Source organism: Littorina saxatilis, linkage group LG5 (genome assembly GCF_037325665.1).
Source record: "Littorina saxatilis isolate snail1 linkage group LG5, US_GU_Lsax_2.0, whole genome shotgun sequence".
Taxonomy (NCBI): domain Eukaryota; kingdom Metazoa; phylum Mollusca; class Gastropoda; order Littorinimorpha; family Littorinidae; genus Littorina; species Littorina saxatilis.
In genome coordinates, this window is record NC_090249.1 from 29,317,723 (window position 1) to 29,341,427 (window position 23,705).

Genomic DNA, 23,705 nt, shown 5'->3' on the forward strand with positions numbered 1-23,705 from the left:
AAACATCATGCTCATTGCACTGTCTGCAATTCCCATTTTTCCGTCAGTCAATCAATACATGTGGTAAAAAGTAGCAATCATTGTTCTTGTTGTTGTGATAGGTCGACGAGAAATTCTACACATTCAATTACAAAACTACACATTTGCCTCATTTTGCTCCCAGAAAATACACATGCAATGTTTTAGGGGTAAACAGGTCTGTATTTTACAGTGAAACCCCACTTTTCAGATCCCCGAATAGTTATTACTTCCTCCTTTTTAAGACAGTCCTTTATCAGATGTTGTTCATAGCCTCTGTAAATATTCAAAAACTAATTGCTTTAGTTATATGAACTGGATTCCCTGTTTTTTTCTCCATTTTCCTTCTCATAATTTGTGTGTTTGTACTTGTAGACTTCTCTTGTTTGTAAAAGGAACTTTGTTAATTTGATATAAGGAGTTATTTTTGTTACTTCAAGTCAACAATTATTTAATTGATGCTCTGCAAATCACCCAGAGGCTTTGGGTATTACTATTATATAATTTGTCGTTTAGCTTTAGACCTTCAGAAACAATGCACATTATTGCATGCATCTGCATGTTAAAGCTAGACTAAATAATCGCTGTACAATTACTTCATTTGAAATAAGGAAGTAAGGAATTACCCCATAGAGAGCTCCAATTCCAGAGGCAAATTCTATAAACTAAGTCCTCCTACGTAAAGCATTTTGCTGAAAGTCTACTCCTATTTTAGAACATTAAATCTCGATCATTTTGGCTGTTTTTATCTGGCTGTCATAATTCTCATATTATGTCAGCAATAGAATCTTTGTTTTTTCTGGTTCAAAATATTTTGATGGTGTTTAATAACCATTTACAGAGCAGCTGCTAACTCTTTGATAAATTTTTTTGCAGAAACTGCTCCTTCCTATGATGAATGCATCACATGCAGAAAGTTTACTGGTGAAAACGTGTCCAGTCACCACAACTGTGACTGTGTCTCCTGCTCAAGTGGCTAGTTCTGACGTCAACGAAAATGCTACCAAAAGCCCGCGTCTGCTGGCCCCTACTGCTGTGAGTGAGGGAACGGTTCCGGTGGTTGCCAGTCCTGCTTCGATGGTGACCTCTATGCCGTTCTCGCAAGTGTCGTCACCTACCAATGTCATGGCGTTTCCAACCGGCATCAACCTGACCATTAGCAATGGTAAATTATGCTTGAGACATGAAGCATCTTGTATGATAATGATTTTTTTTAAATGACCATGACACTTTTTGTATTATTAAGACACTTTTGTATTATAATCATTGAAATCAATGACACTTTCTTTCTTCTTGCTTGTGCCGAATGGGCTTGAAGTTAATATTTTTCTTGATGCTTGTTATTTCCTGAATGAGATGTTGGGTCTGGAAGAAGAAATACTAATAGCATTTCATTGGACATTTGGAAGTGGTAAGCTTTTAATTTGAATAAAGCAAAACATTTGTTTCCCTCCTGCTAACAATGCTTGCAGATACTTTGATGTCAGATTTAAATTTGAGGCAGAAACTAGACTAAAACTTGTAAAAGAAAAGTGTATGTATGGTTTGGAATTTGTTCTTTCAAAATCAAACTATGCAAGTGTATAGTTTTTCTTGATTTCTTTGCACTGGAAGCTGCCTTTATTTTTCTGTCCTTGCGGGCAGATTCATGTCAGAAGAGAATTAATTGTATGTCTTTTACTGTCTTTTAGTTGTTGACTTCTGTCAGCAATCCTACTGATTAGGTGACCTTTCCTTCCTCTCAGGCATCATAAACCTGAAGAATGCCAGTGGAGGGGAGAGCACCCTGCTGGTTGCTCCCGCCACTTCTAGTCTGTCTTCAGCTTGTCTGTCTAGTTGTGCATCCACACCCAGTCCTATCACCGTGGTGAAGGGTAAACTAATCATTGCTTGTTAATGGTTGTTTTTCTGCATGCTGTGCCCTTGGTTACTAGATTTTGCCTGTTCCCATTTGCTTTATCCTGTGTGCACTTACTTTTTACATTTAGTCAAGTTTTCACAAAATGTTTTAACATAGAGGGGGAATCGAGACGAGGGTCGTGGTGTATGTCTGTGCGTGTGCGTGTGTAGAGCTATTCGACCAAACTACTGGACCGATCTTTATGAAATTTGACATGAGAGTTCCTGGGAATGATATCCCCGGACATTTTTTTCGATAAATACCTTTGATGATGTCATATCCGGCTTTTTGTAAAAGTTGAGGCGGCACTGTCACACCCTCATTTTTCAATCAAATTGATAAATTTTGGCCAAGCAATCTTCGACGAAGGCCGGACTTCGGTATTGCATTTCAGCTTGGTGGCTTAAAAATTAATAAATGACTTTGGTCATTAAAAATCTGAAAATTGTAAAAAAAAAATAAAAAATTATAAAACGATCCAAATTTACGTTCATCTTATTCTTCATCATTTTCTGATTCAAAAAACATATAAATATGTTATATTTGGATTAAAAACAAGCTCTGAAAATTAAAAATTATGATCAAAATTAAATTTTCGAAATCAATTTAAAAACACTTTCATCTTATTCCTTGTCGGTTCCTGATTCCAAAAACATTTAGATATGATATGTTTGGATTAAAAACACGCTCAGAAAGTTAAAACGAAGAGAGGTACAGAAAAGCGTGCTATCCTTCTCAGCGTAACTACTACCCCGCTCTTCTTGTCAATTTCACTGCCTTTGCCACGAGCGGTGGACTGACGATGCTACGAGTATACGGTCTTGCTGAAAAATTGCATTGCGTTCAGTTTCATTCTGTGAGTTTGACAGCTTGACTAAATGTTGTATTTTTGCCTTACGCGACTTGTTTTTACTACGTTTATAGTTTATTGTAGGATTTTGAGATTCTGTTTGATTTATTCTGAAAAACCCTCATTGTTAAATGTTATCATCTTGCTTTTATTAAAAAAGATTTTATTTTGTGCGTATTGTTCTCTTTTTTACATTTAGTCAAGATTTGACTAAATGTTTTAACATAGAGGGGGAATCGAGATAAGGGTTGTGGTGTATGTTGTATGTGTGTGTGTGTGTGTGTGTGTGTGTGCGTCTGTATAGAGCGATTCAGAGAAACTACTGGTCCGATCTTCATGAAACTTTACATGAGAGTTCCTGGGTATGATATCCCCAGACCTGTTGTTGATAAATGTCTTTGATGACGTCATATCTGGCTTTTTGTTAAAGTTCAGGCAGCACTGTCACGCTCTAATTTTTCAACCAAATTGGTTGAAATTTTGGTCAAGTAATCTTCGACAAAGCCCAGACTTTTGTATTGCATTTCAGCTTGGAGGCTTAAAAACTAATTAATTTTTGCTCATTAAACTATTTAAAGTTGTCATTAAAAGCAATTTTTTGCAAACAGATTTAATACTGATTGCATCGTATTCTTCATCAAATTCTGAATCTAAAAATATTTACATATGCTATGTTTACTCTTAAAATGTGATCACAATTAACGAACAGGTTAATTAGTACTACAATTAAAATTTAAGAAATCGACCCGAAAAGGATTTCATCTTTTTCTTTAAAAAACATATAGATCTATATATGTTGTAATCAAAACAAGCTCAGAAAGTTCAGAAGAATACAGAAGAGCACGCTTTCCCGCTTAGCGCAATACGCTACTGCGCTATTCTGGCTTGTCAATTTCACTGCGTTTTGCACGTGGAAGGTGAGCAATTTCCTTCTCGCGGGGAATGACGAAGCTGTATTTTCTTGGTGAAAAAATGCAGTGCGTTCAGTTTCATTCCGTGAGTTCGACAGCTTGACTAAATGTAGTAATTTCGCCTTACTGTTTCTAATACAGTAACTTTATTTTATTAATTGTTTTAAAGATTAGTAAGTGATTTTGATAAATAATTTTCCTTGTTGTGTTTTGTCAAACTCTAAGACAAGATTAATTTTTTGTTTTTGTTTGTCTTCTGCTTGAGAACTGTTCTGTTTTTGCAATACCAATTTTGTTTCTTCACTGAAACAAATGAACATGGTTATATGTACACCTGTTGCCATTGTTTTGCAGTGTGTTTGCTTTTTGAGTGTTTTGCTTTGAATAATAGAGTGATATTTTTGTATACTATTAGCACTTGGAAGTTGAGTGTTGTGTTGTTTATGATATGAGAGAGAAGTTATTTTGATCGGTTTGAGTATAAATACAGCAGTGCAGCATTATTTTTAATTTCTGTAACTTATTAGATATGCTGTTAAAGTATTTTGTAATGAATCATTTTAAAACTATACGAAACCGCATTAGTACATAAAAGAAAAGCCTTGTTTGAAAGCAAAGTGTGCTACTTGTTGACTTTTTTAACAGAAATTTCCAGTATCTGCATTTTTCAGAAGAAGTCATGTCAATTATCACACCTGGAGATTCATGTTGTATTCATCTAAAATTCTATTATTGGCAATGTATATTCAGTAAAATATAAAGCCTCATTGACCTTCAGGCTTGACCTTGACTTTTTTGTGATCTTCGAACAGGAACATTACCAGTGATGTCCACACCGGGGTCTTCCGCTGTGATGACACCCACAGCCTCGTTGCTGGGCAACACCCAGGTGACCCAGACCCACACCGCCCTCAAGGTGCCCAACCCCACCACCATCCAGCTGAGACCACAGGTGTACAGCACATTGCAGAACAGCAACATCGCCATGGCGATGCACAACCGTCTGCAACTGCCCTTCCAGACTACTGTTGGACAGAGCTTCAGCGTACCCACTTCCATTAACACGCTTCGGTCCATCTCTTCATCTTCTGTTCTGTCCCAGCAAGTTCAGTTCCAGGCCATGGCACCGCTTCGGGGTACGCCTGTTACTATAGCAACCGGTTCCCAGCCAGGCTTGCAGCCATCCCAGCCCCAGCAGATGTCCATTCGTTCTGCTGCTGCTTTTCCTGTATTGATCAACCGGCCCATTGCATTTAACCCTGTGTCAAGTGAGTTGACATGTCTGGCTTTACTAGAAATGATTTTTATTTTGTTTGACGTCGTGTTCATTTTTAATTCTTTCTTGTGTGTACTTATTTCTCACAGACTCCTGAATGATGCTGAAGTGCAAAATCAAAAGCATCCATTGTGTCAGAGAACATTTTTAGGCGCAAGTTTTCAAGTTTTGAGGATTTGTTCTAATTCTATTATGCAGCTAAGTATAACTTTTTTCCAGGTCGATTTTGAATACATGTATCAGATATTTTGTTTACCAGCCTTTGGTCAATTTCTTTAGTATCTTATTAGCTGATTAATGCAAAAGTTTATAGCCACCCTTTCCCCATAAATGTTGTCATTGGTATGGTCTCCTGTTGTAACCAAACATGGATTTTTTTACTCTGTAGAAGCTTCCGTTCTTTAACTCACAATTGCAGGTCAGATGCTGAACTCTCGTGAAAACGAAGTCTTACGAATTCACATTTTTCTCATCTTCTGTACACAGGTCGCCCACAACTGATCACAGCACAGCCGACTCGCCTGGCCCCTCGGCAGATGAGCACCCAGGTGGCACTGCAAATGGCCGGCCAGCAGCCAGTGCCTGGAGCCACTATCATGCCCCTGTTTCGCCCCGCAAACACCGCCAAAGCCGTGGGCTTGGCTGCTGCTCCAGGCGGTTCTAACGCAGGGATTACTTCCCAAGCCCAGCAAGCCCAGTTTGTCAACCAGGTGAGCCACAGATATGGCCGTTGACCAGTTCTATAAGATAAGATTGGATGGATAAATGTCTCTTAGTATTTATCTATGATACCTGTTTTGCTGTTAGCTATTGTTTTATTTTTTCCTCAAAGGGTAAAATGGCATACCTGTATAATGATTGGTTCGTTTTTTGTTTGGATTTTAGGGTGAATGTTATTGAAGGCTATGGTTCAATATCATGCTCCTTGTATGATTGAAGGGTTTCAGTGTTTGTGTGCTTATGTTCAGGTTAGGAGTCAGAGTTGTTTTGATGACGCTAGGGTCGTACCTATGCTTTGGGCATTTACTAAACTAATGTTGGAGCTGGATTGGATTTTTGCAAAAACTTTGAATCTGTGTACAAACTTTCAATGTTTTTTATTGCAGGTGATGGCTACAACCAACATGCAAGGAATGACACACATCAGTCTGCGCCCCACCGCACCCAACACACGGCCCCAGAAAATTCCAGACGCAAGACTCCTCACAGGAGTTCCAGTCAACCGCCTTCTGCGGCCTGGACCCATCACCATCACAACCCTGTCCAGTTCTGGCACAATGGGTTTGACCACTGAACCAGTGGTCAGCATTTCACAGGGCTTTCCCATTTGTAGTTCTGCTGGGTCATTTCTGCAGCCCAAAACAGACATTAACGCAATAACTCCAGAGAAGAAACCGCCAGAATCAACAGCAGTCTTAGTCGGAGAGCCTCAAGTTAAACTAGCTGTGACGTCTTTACCAATCACTACCATCAGCCAGGAGAATGCTGTGATGTCCATTCAGGGAACAGCATCCACCTTGATTCCTAGGTTGCCTGTGGGAAAAGACATTGCTCCAAAAACAGCTGCGCAAGAGGTTGAGGCACAAAGAGGGGAGGCGATGGATACCACTGCTCCTGCTACAACGTCTGAGGTTGACGCCATGAAGGTTATGGACTGGGCTGATGGCATTGCAAGTCTGCCTGGCAGTAATTTGAAGGTTTGAAATTCTTCAGTTTGTTGCTTCATAGAAAGCCTGACTTTGGGGTACCTGTGGTAAAAGACATTTGCGCAATCAGGCATGGGAATTGTCCGCCGAATGGCGGATTTCCGCCAAAATTTTTGTTTGTTCCGCCGGAAAAGCAAAAGTAGTCCGCCGAAAAAATAAAGGGGGGAGGCACACAAAAAAGCACCGGTTACTTTTGCCGTAGCGCAAAAGCCCGCGAAAACTTTGTTCACGCACTGCTACCGCCCGCCTCAGTTACTTGAACTTTGAGTGAAACAGCTCGCTGTTGATTCGCGGGCACGCGACAGCATTGAACGCAGTGTACCAGTGAAAATGTCGATCGCGCGTGTTGTAAAACGTGCTCAAAGATTCGATGACACTGGATGCGCGAACAAATGGAAATGAGAGTGGGTGTCGGCTGTTGTAGAAGTGAATAGAGACAAACAGCGCGTCGGCACCCGATTTAGAAAAATTGATATCCGTGGTTCAGCATGGTGCATCGTCTGCAACACCTACTAACTGTTACTGACCATCTCCGCAGGGAAGCACATTGAAACGTGCTCTTCTCTGAAGGACAATCAACGTTTGCCAGGGTTTTTTTCTGCTCAAGTAAGGCACAGTGCTCCTGAATTGTTTGATTTTCCTTCGATTTTATACGGCAGAAGAAGAACAGATTTTGGTTCAAGTCAAGCGAAGAACACCGCTCTAGATCTGAACTTTGCGCATATGTTTCAGTTTTTCTCCATTCGAATGTCACTGTGCTGATCGTATTCGTAATCTTCGAACTATATTTACCAAATTTAAGCAAGGGTTGGAGCTGGGCTGGTACCCAAACCGCTAACCCACAAATCGAAGAAAAATCTATGCATTGAGCCTTATTTTCTTCTTTTTTTTTATACTTTTTTTTAAAACTCATTGTAAGAGATCATGGGAAAGTAACTTAAGTAGGCAATTCTTATTGGTGAGCCTTTGTAACTTTTATGTTTGAAAGTAAACCAGATTGTGTTACAAGTTACATTTTCCTGTTTGTCAGTCTCAACAGATCAATTTTTTAACAAATTTCAACCATATAATACATGTACAGTAAAACCTGCATCTAGCAGACCCTTATTTCGGCGGACACCTTAGCATAACGGACAATTCAAGTGAGGACGGATGTATTTTACTCTCAAAAACACCTTAAAAGAGCGAACACCTCAAAGGCGCGGACGCGGACACCCTTTTTTGGTCCCGATTGGGTTCGTTACTTGTCAACAACGGACAAACCCTTGAAGCAGACAGCTTTTAGCAGACGCTGGTCCGCCATCTTGGTTCTGCAAATACAATCTCGCTGGCGATGTGAACGCGCGAGAAGCTTATTTTGTAAGCCAATGACAGCACTTGAAAGAAGTTGATTTTTGTATGGTGCACGCTCATTGGTCGATGCCGTGAACTCACAAACATTTCGGGTTTCTACTTTCTGTACTGTGATGCATCTTCGTTTCATCCTTCGTCTTCGTCTCATCATGCCAAAACGAAAAATTGTGACTTTAGAAGAGAGAGTCGATGTCATAAAGACCGTTCGAAAAGTTGCTGATGAGCTGAATTGCGGAAAAACTCAAATTTCCAACATAAAAGCTGATCGAACACAAATTCTCAGTCAGTGGGACTCCGGTGCCAGATCGACGGCAAAATGTGTTAAGAGAAGAAAAACAACCTATGATGAGTTGAACGAAGAACTCTTCGAGTGGTTTTCAACAGCTCGATCAAAGAATCTTTCTGTGAATGGCCCATTGCTTCAGATAAGAAACCGATTGCACCTCTCTCTCTCTAGTTCTCTCTCTCGTTCGTTCTCTCTCTCTCTCTCTCTTTTTTTTTCTCTCTCTCTCTCTCTTTCTCACTCTCTCTCTCTCTCTCTCTCTCTCTCTCTCTCTCTCTCTCTCTCTCTCTCTCTCTCTCTCTCTCCTTTTCTTTGAACAAAAACAACAAAAAAAACAAAAAAACTTGAGGGCTTCAAAACTTTGAGTTTTAATAATCACTGTGGCAAAAAAGAATCAGTGACTGTTGGTTTCTTTTTTCTCCAAAAAAATGTTGGCGCATTCATATTCATAAGAAAGAACACCTTGCTACAAAGGACAGTGGCAAGGCTCCCCAAGAGTGTCCTTTGCTCGCAGGTTTTACTGTATATATTTTTTTTCTTCAAAAAATCAAAAATTGGTACTAAAAACTCTGATTCTAAAACCAGAATTTAATGGCAAACTTGGAGCTCAGATGACACCAGATTGCACCATCTGGGTTCTTTGGAGAAAAAAATTTCCGGGGGGGCATGCCCCCGGACCCCCCTAGTAAGGCTAGGCGCTTCGCGCCGTCGACTTGACGCTTCGCGTCTTCAGCTAAAAATTTTCAGCCTTTTTTACAATTTTCAATTCCCATGCCTGGCAATTGATTCCTTTTCCCTCCCAAAAATAGGGGTAATTGCAGAATTTGTATGTGACATCATGCATTGAGGTCCAGTGACATTTTTCCATCACATTCATAACTTTGAAATGAACTGCATATAAAAAAAACAAAGAACATGAAAGATCATTAAAGCTTGTATACTGTATTGTATGCAAATAATTACTTGAGCAAAATAGTTGTTCAAAATGTTGGTTTATTTAACATTTTATCAATTCATATGGTAAAACAAAAAGTTAATTTTTTACCATCGGTAAACATTGACAGAGAAGTTTTGTTCCAGTTCAAGGTAAACGAGTTTGGTCTGATGGAGATGGTGACAGAGGAGCAGACCCCACCAGTGAAGACGGTGGTTGACTCAGCTGTTGGTGTGAATACAACAGATTTCACTATCACTGCCTCCCTCACATCTGATGGAAGTAAGATCTCTGTTGTGTCTTCTGTGTTAGTCTTAAATTGTCATGATTGAAAGTGTTTGTCATGAATTAAGTCTAACCAGACTGTTGAAGATACAGGGTTTGAGCAAGTCCTGAAAAAGCACCTGATATACAAAGGGAAGTAAGCGCTCCACATGCATACGACATGTGTAATAGAGTAAGTGAGAGTCATTGGGAACCAGTCTCCTGGCACCTGAGAGAATAACAAGCATTGAAATGAACAAGCGACTTTCATCCTCATCGTTGTCTGATAAAGCACCAATATTTCTGCTGCCACTGAATACTCAAAAGCTGAACTGGTTACTGGTCATGCAGAACATGCAAGAATACCTATAACTTGTAAAAGTTTGCCCACTATGTGGAATAGGTGTCATTTCAGAAACTTTAAATTTATTTAAAGCAGAAATGTTATTCATTTTGTGTTTTAACCGCAGGCATTTGTGTAATGAAGTAATGAAAGGGAGGCCTCTTTTGCTCAGTCTCTTAATGTGTTTCTTGTTTCATTACTGCATAGCTCTTCCCTGTATATAATATATTACAATGTTATGTGTATTTCAAGTTTCAGATTTGCAAGCTGAGATGCCAAACAAAGAGAAAGAACCACTGAGGAAGTGTGAAAATTGTGGCAAATATGGATACCTCCGGGACTTCTGCAAAACTGGACGTTTCTGCTCACAGGCTTGTGTCGGTGCATTTGCTGGAAGGTTTGTTTCTGTTGTAAAATGTCATTATCAGTTATTTCTAATATTGTGGAGGAAATGGATATCAACATGACCCGGTGGTAATGATGACTAGTAAAGATCCTGACCTACGCGCTCATACCAAACATGACAGAGTTTTGCCAGTTACAAATGAAGCACAAGAGGTTGGAGAAAAAAAAAGAAAATGAGAGTGTTGGTTGGTTCTTTTGTTGTTTTGTTCAAATAGTCCTAGTTCCATACCCTGTAGAACTCAAAAACCAGTTCCCATAAACAAGCACGCATGCTCAGTCAAACAACATGCCTATAAGTTCGGCTTACCAGAATGGACGTAACGGGTGGTTAAATACAGGGGGGTGATTAAATTAGGTCACTAAGAACAAACGACTGACACATTACAACTTGCACTGAACTCGTCTGCGGGCAAGTTTTGTTGGAATGTTTTGTGAAGATGAATGAATTAACCACCGGCTATATCACTGTGAGTAATTTAAAAAAACGAGAAGGCTGGTATCATCACAGCGAATGCTGGGTAACATGTGTACAATCAAAACAGGTCTTAAATAGACAGTATTTCTTCACTGAGACAATATACCGTTGCATATTCGTTCATAAGAAACGGTGCACTTTGACTATCCAAAAATTGTGTTTCCAGGAAAAACAAACAGTCCCCACAGAGTCTGCTGTCCTCCAAGATGCTGGTCAACCTGAAGAAGAAGCACAAGAAATCTGTGGGTGAGGAGAACCAGATTACAATCATCACACCACCTGCCACTGAATCAGAAGTGATGCCAGAGAGAGACAGACCCTTCAGTGCCCCAAGTAAGTGTTCGTGTTACTGATTGCCTTATCCAGTCAGTTCTGCTGGGAAAAGGTAGTGGTTGTCTCTTTGATCAATGCTGTTAGGCATGAAAGGATAGCATTTAACCTGTGAGTATGTGTGCTTTATCAGAGCTTCAATTTTGAGATGAAATTAGCGCGAGGAAGAGATCTGACTCGCAGCTTCTTAGCTCAGTCTCCACTGTAGTGTATGTGTAATTTGTCAGTGTTCTGTTAGACATTTGCCACAATTAAATGCAGTCGTTAGCTCATATCTGTCAATAGCTGACGAAGAAGAAAACGAGTCCACATATCAGTCAGTATCCAGTACAGCATTTTTGTTAATCCAGAATAACTTGATGAGGCAATTTGTTTATTGTTTACATCTGCTTCCCTTGTCACAACTTGTTTCGGTTCTCTGATCTACTTTTTCCTTTGATGTTGACTTTAATGAGCATCAGGTCGTGTTACAGGTAAAAAGGGCAAAGGATTTGATTGGCAGGCCTATTTGGACGAACAGAAAGCTGTGGGTGCCCCCGCAAGACTGTTCAAAGATGTAAGTTCTCCTTTTATCTGTGGATGTCATTTTCTTATATCACCTCATCTCTCTCTCTCTCTCTCTCTCTCTCTCTCTCTCTCTCTCTCTCTCTCTCTCTCTGTCTCTCTCTCTCTCTCTCTCTCTCTCTCTCTCTCTCTCTCTCTCTCTCTCTCTCTCTCTCTCTCTCTCTCTCTCGTTTACTCGCGCACCCGTACTCTCTCGAGTCTCTGTCTTTTTCTGTCTCTCTCTCACTCTGTCCCTTGTTTCTCTGTCTGTTTCTCCTTCTGTTCTGGCCTCACTGTCTAGCCTCTGTCTCTTCTTTCTCACTGTTTCCTGTCTTCTCTGTCTGTCTGCTTCTCATTCTTTGCTTTGATAAGAAAGTTGAAGCTTATAGTTAGGGTTTGTATATCATTGAATGAAGAACACATACAAAAGACGTTTTGAAACAATTTAAAAGAACACATGTATACATGTAGTAGTTTTGTCTCTTTTCTTTTCCTTTCAATGAGAATCTGTTACGGTACAGAAATATGGTTATATTAATTTGAAGAAACAGATCAGAATCTGAGTTTTTACTTTCAGCCATTCCCGTCACAGAAGAATGCTTTCAAGGCAGGAATGCGTTTGGAAGGGGTGGACCCAAAACACCAGAACTTGTTTTGTGTTCTGAGTGTCGCTGAAACCCAGGGGTATAGGCTGCGTCTTCATTTTGATGGCTACTCAGAATGCTATGATTTCTGGTGTAATGCTGATTCCCCCTTCATTTTTCCCATCGGATGGTGCGAGAAAAACAACAGGCCCCTTCAACCTCCAAAACGTACGTACTTTTGATGTGTTTGCTGCCCTTTAGTAGCAGGCATGAGATTTTTCTGACAGTTTGCAGATTTCTAGCATTTTCAGAGAGATCATTCTTCTTTTACATTTTCTAGACCTCATGTTTCATTAGGTAATTCAGTCCTGCAGCAGGAGAAACAAGCGGAGGCATGTGGCATGAGATGTATGTTCTAACTTGAATATTCAAGCAAAAATAGAAGTGCTAAAACGTTTCAAGTGTCCCACATATGATCATTGTTTCTTTCTGATTTTACTAACCATTCTGCTAATGTTCTGCACAATTTTAGATTTAACTTTTTTTAACAGTTCTGCTGAACAAAAAAAATAAATATTGGTACATGTATTATAATTCTGCTTCTTCGTTTTTATTGAGTCACTTGAGAAAAAGTGACTCTATGTAATCGGTCAGTGTTAGTCTGTCCGGCCGTCCGTGCCGGCCGGCCGGCCGTCCAGCCGTTCGGCCGGCCGTCCGTAGACACCACCTTAACGTTGGACTTTTCTCGGAAACTATCAAAGCGATCGGGCTCATATTTTGTTTAGTCGTGACCTCCAATGACCTCTACACTTTAACGATGGTTTCGTTGACCTTTGACCTTTTTCAAGGTCACAGGTCAGCGTCAAAGGAAAAATTAGACATTTTATATCTTTGACAAAGTTCATCGGATGTGATTGAAACTTTGTAGGATTATTCTTTACATCAAAGTATTTACATCTGTAGCCTTTTACGAACGTTATCAGAAAAACAAGGGAGATAACTAGCCTTTTCTGTTCGGCAACACACAACTTAACGTTGGGCTTTTCTCGGAAACTATAAAAGTGACCGGGCTCAAATTTTATGTGAACGTGACTCATTGTGTTGTGAATAGCAATTTCTTCCTGTCCATCTGATGCCTCATATAATATTCAGAACTGCGAAAGTGACTCGATCGAGCGTTTGCTCTTCTTGTTTCAGAAATTCCTCAAAACAGTTTTAACTGGGCTACTTACTTGCGGACAACTAAATCCATTGCAGCTCCTAAAACTCTTTTTGCCAATCAGCCAGCAACGGTGAGTATTACATGCAGGCATGGGAATTGTCCGCCGAAAGGCAAATTTCCGCCGAATTTTTTTTTGTTCCGCCGAAAAAGCAAAAGTGTCCGCCGAATAAATGAAGGAGGCAAAAATGGTTCTAAAAACTGAATTTAATGGCAAACTTGGAGCTTGGATGACACCAAATTGCACCATTTGGGTTCTTTGGAGAAAAAAAATTCCGAGGGGGCATGCCCCCGAACCCCCCTAGCAGGGCTAGGCGCTTCGCGCCGTCAACTTTACCATTACTTACAAATTTTCAGCCTTTTTTACTTTTTTCAATTCCCATGCCTGTACATGACAGACGGGGGGTAACTGGACAATAAAGTTTAGAATGTTTCCTACTGATTTCGCAATATGTCTTTTTTTTAAATTTGTGCAACGGCAGTTGACCTTAACTCTTAGCGTCCTGTACCGCATGAAACCGCACCTCTATGTCAGTCCTGTACCGCACGAAACCGCAACTCGCTGATGCCATTTTTAGAAATGACCTCAAAGGAAGTTGGAGCTCTTCTGTGCGAGAGAGAAGGTTTAGTCCACTTCCGGAAACGTTCTAGTTGCGTCGTCTGTTCCCGCTGACTGCAGTTTTCTTTGTTTGGGGTTGTTTTAGCGCAATTTTTCTCGGATTTTTTTCTGCACACCTTGTGGCCGCCATGGCAGATGATGCGTCCGACAGTGGATCAGAATTTGGCGATTTAATCGATCAGTTAATCGCAGAAAGAGCGCAGGGACTTGGTGTTGACAACCAGAGTGATATTTCAGTGTCTACAGTGCACACTGCCGATCTCAGTGATTTTGATTCGGAGGTAGAGATCGATAGTTCTGAGTCCGACGCAGAAGTTGACTCTGATGCAGAATGGGTGGACATTATTGAGGACTTCGAAAAAGAACCTTTTGAAAGTGAATTTGGACCAACTATGCCTTTGGGATTAGATGCCAAACCAGTGGAGTATTTTCTTCAACTTTTCCCGGAGACACTAATACATTTGAAAACTGTTGTGGAAATTGCATTCTGACTGACATTAGTTTTGAAGTGAAAACTGTGAATAGAAGAAAACGTGACTTATTGGTACCTGTGATTTCGTTCATCAATAATGCATTATAAAGTCATCCAAAGGTCAGTGGTGTGCATGTTTACTTCTTGGCATGATGTCTGTACACTTTAAACACCACAACATAAGAAAGTTGTCCATGAAAATGTTTTATTAACACACACACATATAATAACACCTGCAATTGCTAATTAAGTTTAATTTTTTACAGGTAAAAGGGTAAATAAAACTAAAGTAACATACTAGGCATGTAGAACAACCTAAGTGCTAACCTCCCCTAAAATATAAAGCAAATCTATCAACAAATACAAAAGTTACACACATTTTGCCGAGTAACCCTATTTATGGCTCATTTTCACAAATCCTTACAGGATATGAGCATTACTCTATAGAGAACAGTACAGGATGCTAAGAGTTAATGATGCTCACATGTTTGATCTGTGTGTTTGTGTTGTTAAGTTTTTATCAATTTATTACATTTCTTCAAGACATTTGAGCTACAGTCAATGTTTTAATGACCAGTGATCTTGCGTGGCTGTGATTATCTAAATCAAGGGCCGCATCTTTCACACTGACTGCAAGAGGCCCTGTTAATGTCACTGCATGCTTTTTCAAGGTGTGTACCCTATGCTTGACTGTATCTATAGTTACAGCTGTGAAAACATCAACAAAAGTGATGTAGCACAAACTTACCTTAATTCTTCAATCTTCCTTTTGCAAACAGAACGTGACTCCAAGCGCTTTCCGTGTTGGGATGAAGCTTGAGGCTGTTGATCGTAAGAACACCGCCCTGATCTGCGTGGCCACTGTGACGGATGTTCTTGGCGACAAAGTCCTCGTTCATTTTGACAGCTGGGAGGACGTGTACGATTACTGGTGTGACATTACCTCCCCTTACATTCACCCAGTGGGCTGGTGTCAGGAGAATGCCCGTGCGCTTTCTCCTCCTTGTAGTAAGTATATTTGTTTGGTGAAGTTTGCTGACCCAACTCTATAGTAGAATCTCCATTTCAAGACCTCCAAAAATCAAATCTTCAAAACGGGCGAACCTTGAAATGGAGGTGAATTTGCAGTTATTAGTGTTGACACACAAAAAAACATGAAGATATAATGCAGGTGTTATTGTTAGTGTTGACTAATAAAAATAATAAAAAAAAGGAAAAAGGAAAAATGAGATTCTGTAAAGAGCAGTGGTCTTAAAGCAATGGGTTGAAATGCGTTGCCCCAAAAAGCTGAAGCTGAAGCATTTTGGCCTTTTAAATATGAATTTTACCTCCTCTGGTGTAAAGAAAAACGCTTTTTGACTCACATGCGAAGAAAAAGTGAGTCTATGTACTCACCCGAGTCGTCCGTCTGGAAAACTTTAACGTTGGATATTTCTTGGACACTATTCAGTCTATCAGTACCAAATTTGGCAAGATGGTGTATGATGACAAGGCCCCAAAAAACATACATAGCATCTTGACCTTGCTTCAAGGTCAAGGTCGCAGGGGCCATAAATGTTGCCTAAAAAACAGCTATTTTTCACATTTTTCCCATTTTCTCTGAAGTTTTTGAGATTGAATACCTCACCTATATATGATATATAGGGCAAAGTAAGCCCCATCTTTTGATACCAGTTTGGTTTACCTTGCTTCAAGGTCAAGGTCACAGGAGCTCTTCAAAGTTGGATTGTATACATATTTTGAAGTGACCTTGACCCTGAACTATAGAAGATAACTGTTTCAAACTTAAAAATTATGTGGGGCACATGTTATGCTTTCATCATGAGACACATTTGGTCACATATGATCAAGGTCAAGGTCACTTTGACCATTATGAAATGTGACCAAAATAAGGTAGTGAACCACTAAAAGTGACCATATCTCATGGTAGAAAGAGCCAATAAGCACCATTGTACTTCCTATGTCTTGAATTAACAGCTTTGTGTTGCATGACCTTGGATGACCTTGACCTTGGGTCAAGGTCACATGTATTTTGGTAGGAAAAATGTGTAAAGCATGTGAGTCGTATGGGCTTTGCCCTTCTTGTTTTGTTGTTGCTTTGGCAGTAATTGGATTACCTGATTATTGATTATTATCTTCTTTTTTTTAAAACAATAAATTTGATTATTTTCCATTTTAGGTTGGACAGAGGTAGAAACCTTTACCTGGGAGGACTATCTGACTCAGACCAAGTCTCAGGGGGTCCCTGCTCGAGCCTTCAAACCTGTGAGTTGGATTTCTGCATTAGCTAATAACAGTTACATGTATCAGATTTTAATTTCTTTCTTTCATCCATTCTTTCTGTCTTTCTTTTTTTTTTTTTTCATTCAGTCATATATTTATTTACATGTATTTATTTCATTTTTGTCCTATTTATTTGTTTGTTTAAACAGCGTTTTATTCAGACACATGTTTAACAAAGCCATGGAATTAATAACATTACAAAGGAGCACAACAAGATAAACTAATAAACATTTATTAATGTATGTTTACAAACAAAATTATGGTTCAAATCATTTCACTTCAGTAAAAGCCTAAAATGCACAATTTTCTGTCCACCTCACAAGCCTTGAATGATGGTTTGGAAAAAGGAAATGGATACTTTCATTCCCTTAAAAACATTGCTCAGACAGTATATTAATTCAGGCTTCAGGATTGATTTTGTTAACCATTTTTACAGTTTTGCAAGCTTTTCTTGAAAGTACATGTCATCTAATTTCTTTGGTCCAAATGCACAAAGTGTCACCATTGAGCAAAGAATAAGTGAGATAAAATGAGAAAAGGCAAGCAACAAAAATGATAAGAGAGAAAGAAAAAGTTACTAAAGTAAAAGTGAACATTTTTGATTGGTCAATGTGAAAACCTCCTACAACGATCATGAACTCAACCATTTGTGCACCTCAGAGGCCACCATTGGGGTTGGAACCCGGCATGAAAGTGGAAGCTGTGGACCGACGCAACCCCATCATGGTGCGTGTGGCCACCATTCAGGAGGTGAAGGAACACCAGGTGTTGATCCATTTTGACGGCTGGCCCGAGATGTACGACTACTGGCTGGACGACGACGCCTCGGACATCAAGCCGCCTGGCTGGTGTCAGCGCACGGGTCATGTCGTGCAGCCTCCCTATGGTCAGTTGGCTTGTTATTCTCTCAGGGACCAGGAGAATGGTTCCGAATAACTCACTTTATTACACACGTATACATTTAGAGCGCTTACTTCCCTTTGTTTATCAGATGTGATTTTCACAAGTCCTGTGGCAAGGTGTTTCTACATTCTTGTTTTCAAACAGTATTACTTATTAACAAAGCACCAGGAGAACTCTTTTTGAGTCACAAGTTTACCTGAAGAAATATGACATTTGTCATGGATTTCAATGTATTTAGGCAACTATGGCAATTGTAGCACAAGTCTTAAATTGATATTTTGCATTTCTCAAAAACAAAAGAAAACCCGTCCCAGATTTGGGTCCAGAATGAATTAATTGGATTTGGCTGTTGAGCCGTTATTGTTAAATGTATTCCTTCTACTATTACCAAACCTTTGATTGATTACCTCCCTTTTGACTCACATGCGAAGCAAAAGTGAGTCTATGTACTCACCCGAGTCGTCCGTCCGTCCGGCCGGCCGTCCGGAAAACTTTAACGTTGAATATTTCTTGGACACTATTCAGTCTATCAGTACCAAATTTGGCAAGATGGTGTATGATGACAAGGCCCCAAAAAACGTACATAGCATCTTGACCTTGCTTCAAGGTCAAGGTCGCAGGGGCCATAAATGTTGTCTAAAAAACAGCTATTTTTCACATTTTTCCCATTTTCTCTGAAGTTTTTGAGATTGAATACCTCACCTATAAATGATATATAGGGCAAAGTAAGCCCCATCTTTTGATACCAGTTTGGTTTACCTTGCTTCAAGGTCAAGGTCACAGGAGCTCTTCAAAGTTGGATTGTATACATATTTTGAAGTGACCTTGACCCTGAACTATGGAAGATAACTGTTTCAAACTTAAAAATTATGTGGGGCACATGTTATGCTTTCATCATGAGACACATTTGGTCACATATGATCAAGGTCAAGGTCACTTTGACCCTTATGAAATGTGACCAAAATAAGGTAGTGAACCACTAAAAGTGACCATATCTCATGGTAGAAAGAGCCAATAAGCACCATTGTACTTCCTATGTCTTGAATTAACAGCTTTGTGTTGCATGACCTTGGATGACCTTGACCTTGGGTCAAGGTCACATGTATTTTGGAAGGAAAAATGTGTAAAGCAGAAGGTCAAGCATGTGAGTCGTATGGGCTTTGCCCTTCTTGTTTTGTGTTGTATTAAAGTGGAAGCAACTCATGTGCAAGGCAGTTGTCCCACTCCAGGCTGCAATGGTGTTGGACACATCAAGGGAGCTAAATATGTTGGCCATCACAGGTAAGGAAGACCCCAGACATGCATGCTATTGTTAACACTGTAGTTTTTTGGACGGACATAAGATTGGCTTTCATTTTTCTCCTGTTCTTTTTCCTCAAAAGCTTGTTACACAGTGAGAACACTTGTGTTGACCTTTTGGGAATAACAGATGCAGACATGTTGTTGGATTTCACCCACAGCGCTTGTTAGAATATGTTAACTGCTTCATTTTTACATTCAGTAAAGTTTTGACTAAATGTTTTAACGAAGAGGGGGGAATCGAGACGAGGGTTGTGGTGTATGTGTGTGTGTCTGTAGAGCGATTCAGAGAAAACTACTGGACCAATCTTCATGAAACTTGACATGAGAGATCCTGAGTATGGTATCTCCAGACGTTTTTTTCATTTTTTTGATAAATGTCTTTGATGACGTCATATCCGGCTTTTTGTGAAAGTTGAGGCGGCACTGTCACGTTCTCATTTCTCAATCAAATTGGTTGAAATTTTGTTTAAGTAATCTTTGACGAAGCCCGGACTTTGGTATTGCATTTCAGCTTGGAGGCTTAAAATTTAATTAATGAGTTTGCTCATTAAAGTTGTCATTAAAATCGATTTTTCGCAAACAGATTTAAAATTGATTGCATCGTATTCTTCATCACATTCTGAATCTAAAAATATATACATATGTCATGTTTACTCTTAAAATGTGATCACAATTAACGAAAATAGATTAATTAGTCTTACGATTAAAATTTAAGAAATCGACCCAAAAATGATTTCATCTTATTCTTTATCATTTCCTGATTCCAAAAACATATAGATATGATAGGTTGTATTCAAAACAAGCTCAGAAAGTTAACAAGAATACAGAAAAGCGCGCTTTCCTGCTTAGCACAATACGCTACCGCGCTAATCTGGCGTGTCAATATCACTACGTTTTGCACGTGGAAGGTGAGCGATTTCCTTCACGCTGGGATCGACGAAGCTGTACTGTCTTGGTGAAAAAAATACAGTGCGTTCAGTTTTATTCCGTGAGTTCGACAGCTTGACTAAATGTAGTAATTTCGCCTTACGCGACTTGTTTCTTTCTTTCGCTGTTTCCTTCTTTCACTATTTTTCTCACTCTTTGATTCTTTCTTTTGTCCTTTCTTCCTTTCTTTCTGCTATAGGAAGAATTAAATCCACTTGTCAAGTATGGTGAAGTAAATCAGAGTTGAAAGAACTTTTTAAAGGCCTGAGTCTGGTGACATTTATGGTGTCTCTTACTAATAATTATTGTAATTTATTTCCAGCGCCTTTGGGTGTCCATACTCCAGTCTGAACATGAACAAGGACTCAACGTTACAGGATCGTCTGGGTTCCACACGTGCTGAGGAGGGGTCTGCTGCTCCTCTAGCTGCACGTGTCAAGATGGAAAGTGGGGAGATCAGGTACACACAGTTGTTATTTCATTCTGTTCATGTATCGTATAAATTACAGGTGTTTGTAACTATGCTTGAAGCCACAATAGTAGCAATTCGATAAGCAATCCAGCAAATGAATGCCAGATGAAATTGAAGGCCTGAATCAAGGAAAACAAATCAGTATCGCATTGCCTTTGTGGCTTCAGAATAATTTTCAGGCAGACTTTGTTTTAAAGCTTGCTTATACTCCTGTGACTAGGACCAGCTGAAAATAATTGTGTGCATGTTGATAAAATAAACCCTTGCTTATAAACCTTTACTTCTCTTCTTTTGTCTTATTTCTGCCTTACCAGTCCTTTCACCTATATTTCCTTCCAAGAAAACTCCCTACTATTCCCTGCAGTTTTCCAATTCTTTTCTTGTTGTCTTATTTCTACCTGACTGGATCCATCACCTTTATTTCACTTACCAAAAGTCTTCTTTTCCACATCCTTATTTCTCTGCACCCCGCATGTCGTAAGAGGCGACTAACGGATTCTGTTTCTCCTTTTACCCTTGTTAAGTGGTTCTTGTTTAGAATATAGTCAATGTTTGTAAAGATTTTAGTCAAGCAGTATGTAAGAAATGTTTAGTCCTTTGTACTGGAAACTTGCATTCTCCCAGTAAGGTCATATATTGTACTACGTTGCAAGCCCCTGGAGCAATTTTTGGCTCACGTAAGTGTAGCCTATGCGATGATAAACTTTGTCTGTCTGTGCGTGCGTGCGTGCGTGCGTGCGTGCGTGCGTGCGTGTGTGTGTGATAGAAACTTTAACATTTCCGAGTCTATGGATAAAGCTCGCATAAGAAGATTACGTCTCGGTCAAAAGTGTTTGACGTGTGTGATAGAAACTATTTGAAGACGTCACATTATGACGTAAGAGGGTTAGACGTCACGCAAAGGAATTACTGAAAGTCTCGGTCATTGTTATTGTGAGCGGGCCGAGACTAATTGGCAGATCCAGGGTCTCGCTTTCTTGCACAGTTTCACCTATGCTTACTGTGTGTGTGTGTGTGTGTGTGTGTGTGTGTGTGTGTGTGTGTGTGTGTGTGTGTGTGTGTGTGTGTGTGACGGAGTGATTGAGTTTGTGTTACTGTTTGTCGATTTCTTACGTGAGCCTTGAAGGCTTCGCCTCTTGTTTGATTAGTGCTTTTGTGAACAAGAAACACTTAACAAGTGGCTCTATCCCATCTCCCCCCTTTCCCCTATCCCATCTCCCCCCTTTCCCTCGTCGCGATATAACCTTCGTGGTTGAAAACGACGTTAAACACCAAATAAAGAAAGAAAGAATACCAGCAGCAAAAGCTAAGTGCATGGTGATATCTTTGTGCAGAAAATGCCCCACCCCTGGCTGTGACAGCTCGGGCCATGTCACAGGGAGGTTCACATCACATCACCGCCTGTCGGGATGTCCCCTGTACGAGAAGAACGTCCTGAGAATGAACGCCGAGCTGGCTGCTAAATCTGCAGTACGCCCTGGGAGAGGGCGAAAAAGGTGGGTGTTTATAAAAAAAATTAAAAAACACCGTTCCGATCTTCGACCCAGTGGTCTTTTAAGTGGACAGACAATCAAACACTTATATTTATCATTATTATAAATGTGTTTTTGTGTTTGAGCCTTGGCTTGTTGGCTTGTCATCACCTGTTTGAAGTCTATTGTTGACATTTTTTTGTTATATACCAGGTAGTTTAATTCCTGCTTAAACAGCCTCTCTTTGATTTTAACAGTGATATGAATTTCATTTTAGCAGGACATTGCATGAGTAGTTGATAGAAATGGAGAGAAATATTAGAATGATGACTCTGGAGGTAATTATAAATAAATTTAAAATTTCTGCAGATATATTTAAAAACAACAATTACTGATGTTTTTTTCTGCAGATATATTGAGTAAAGTGGCTGAGCAACCGTCACATGTTTGCACACTTGTTCTTTAAAAGTAGATAATGAAAGATCATTTTACATTGTGATTTTAGGAAACACTTTCACTTCAGTGAATCTGATGCCAAGGGAGAGAACGGCCTTAGGATAAAAAGAGGTAAAGTACATGTGTATACTTGTCATGTAAAGTGCATTGTCTCAGATCTTCCTGTTTCATACGTGCAATAGACAATGTTCGGAAATAACTCCTGTTAGGATTTTGAGCGGTCTGATAGAGTAAAGACCCCCTGTTACAAGGTCAAGCTTTTTAAAACGCGGCAAAGCATGTGCCATGCTTCCGAACATGTGCCATGCTTTTTATTGCAGGATAAAGCTGATTGGATGCATGGCACATGCTTTGCCTCATTTTGAAAAGCTTGTCCTCGTAAGAGGGGCTCTTACTCTACCACACTGCTTGGAAATCCTGACAAAGTTATTTCCAGAAAACGTCTATTGTGAGCTGCATTGTGACTGAATGTGCAAAGAGAGAGATTTTTTTGCTGATTAGATTCCTGTTAAAAACTACTTTTTTTCCAAGATGCAAGAGTCTTTTTTTGTTTTTCTCAGAAAAGGAAAAGTAAAAATAGAAAACTTCAACCGAGAAAGAAAAAAAGCATGTTAGTGGTTTTGAAAAGGATGTCAAGAGAAGAAGTTGAGAAATCTTGATTGCTCTTTTGTACATTGCTTAGATCTTCCTTTTCCATAGTTGCAAGAGACGATGTTCGGAAATAACTTTGTCAGGATTTTCAGCTGTCTGATAGAGTGAGAGCCCCTTTTACGTTTTGATCACGATAACAATGATGATAATATTTAGTGTTTATACCTGAATCACATCTGAACTGTAACTAACTCGTTTTCCAGGCTTAACAGTTTGTGACCTTGATAACAGCAATGATAGTCTTTTTCGTTCATACTTCTATTATGTCAGGACTGAGGTTAATTAATTAATTAATGGGATTAAAACAAACAATGTCATGTGATGACAGAAATTAAATAAGATTTTTTTTTCGAAGACCTTTTGAGGTCGAAACGCTTCTTAGCACTTGGGTGTTGTTTATCTTATATGTCTTATCACAACTGTAATAACACATGCTTTTTGTTACAGAGAGGCTGGAGTCTTCCCTGTCGTTCGTGGAGAACGTTCACCAGTCTGTGTTCATGTCCACCGTACCCGCCACCCCCTCTCAGGAGGGCCCCCCTTTCTGGGAATACCACGCCAAGCTGCTCCCGGGGGTCAGCGAGGTCAGGGGTGACGAGGTCAGAAGCTGGGGGGTCGACCAGGTGGCCCGATTTGTGGGCTCTCTGCCTAACTGTCAGGAGCACGAGAAAACTTTCAGGGAACAGGTGAGACTGAGAGACTTTGTGATGGTATGGTGGTGAGGGGGAGTAGATAAAAGGGGATGAAATGGAGT

The 23,705-nt window shown here is 39.8% G+C and overlaps 1 protein-coding gene across 1 annotated transcript in view; it reads left to right on the plus strand.

Annotated features, from left to right (window-relative positions):
• LOC138966808 (lethal(3)malignant brain tumor-like protein 3) overlaps nt 1–23,705 on the plus strand; it is a 33,353-nt gene that overhangs the window by 2,145 nt on the left and 7,503 nt on the right. Inside the window, exons 2-19 of the mRNA XM_070339149.1 lie at nt 895–1,183; nt 4,492–4,947; nt 5,442–5,665; nt 6,062–6,652; nt 9,378–9,513; nt 10,091–10,235; nt 10,885–11,051; nt 11,522–11,604; nt 12,169–12,403; nt 13,373–13,467; nt 15,265–15,493; nt 16,665–16,750; nt 17,429–17,654; nt 18,862–18,952; nt 20,223–20,360; nt 21,707–21,868; nt 22,350–22,411; nt 23,399–23,637. Of these exons, the coding sequence (XP_070195250.1) occupies nt 910–1,183; nt 4,492–4,947; nt 5,442–5,665; nt 6,062–6,652; nt 9,378–9,513; nt 10,091–10,235; nt 10,885–11,051; nt 11,522–11,604; nt 12,169–12,403; nt 13,373–13,467; nt 15,265–15,493; nt 16,665–16,750; nt 17,429–17,654; nt 18,862–18,952; nt 20,223–20,360; nt 21,707–21,868; nt 22,350–22,411; nt 23,399–23,637 (3,639 nt within the window). The 5' untranslated portion in view covers nt 895–909. The remainder of the gene's footprint in view (nt 1–894; nt 1,184–4,491; nt 4,948–5,441; nt 5,666–6,061; nt 6,653–9,377; nt 9,514–10,090; nt 10,236–10,884; nt 11,052–11,521; nt 11,605–12,168; nt 12,404–13,372; nt 13,468–15,264; nt 15,494–16,664; nt 16,751–17,428; nt 17,655–18,861; nt 18,953–20,222; nt 20,361–21,706; nt 21,869–22,349; nt 22,412–23,398; nt 23,638–23,705) is intronic.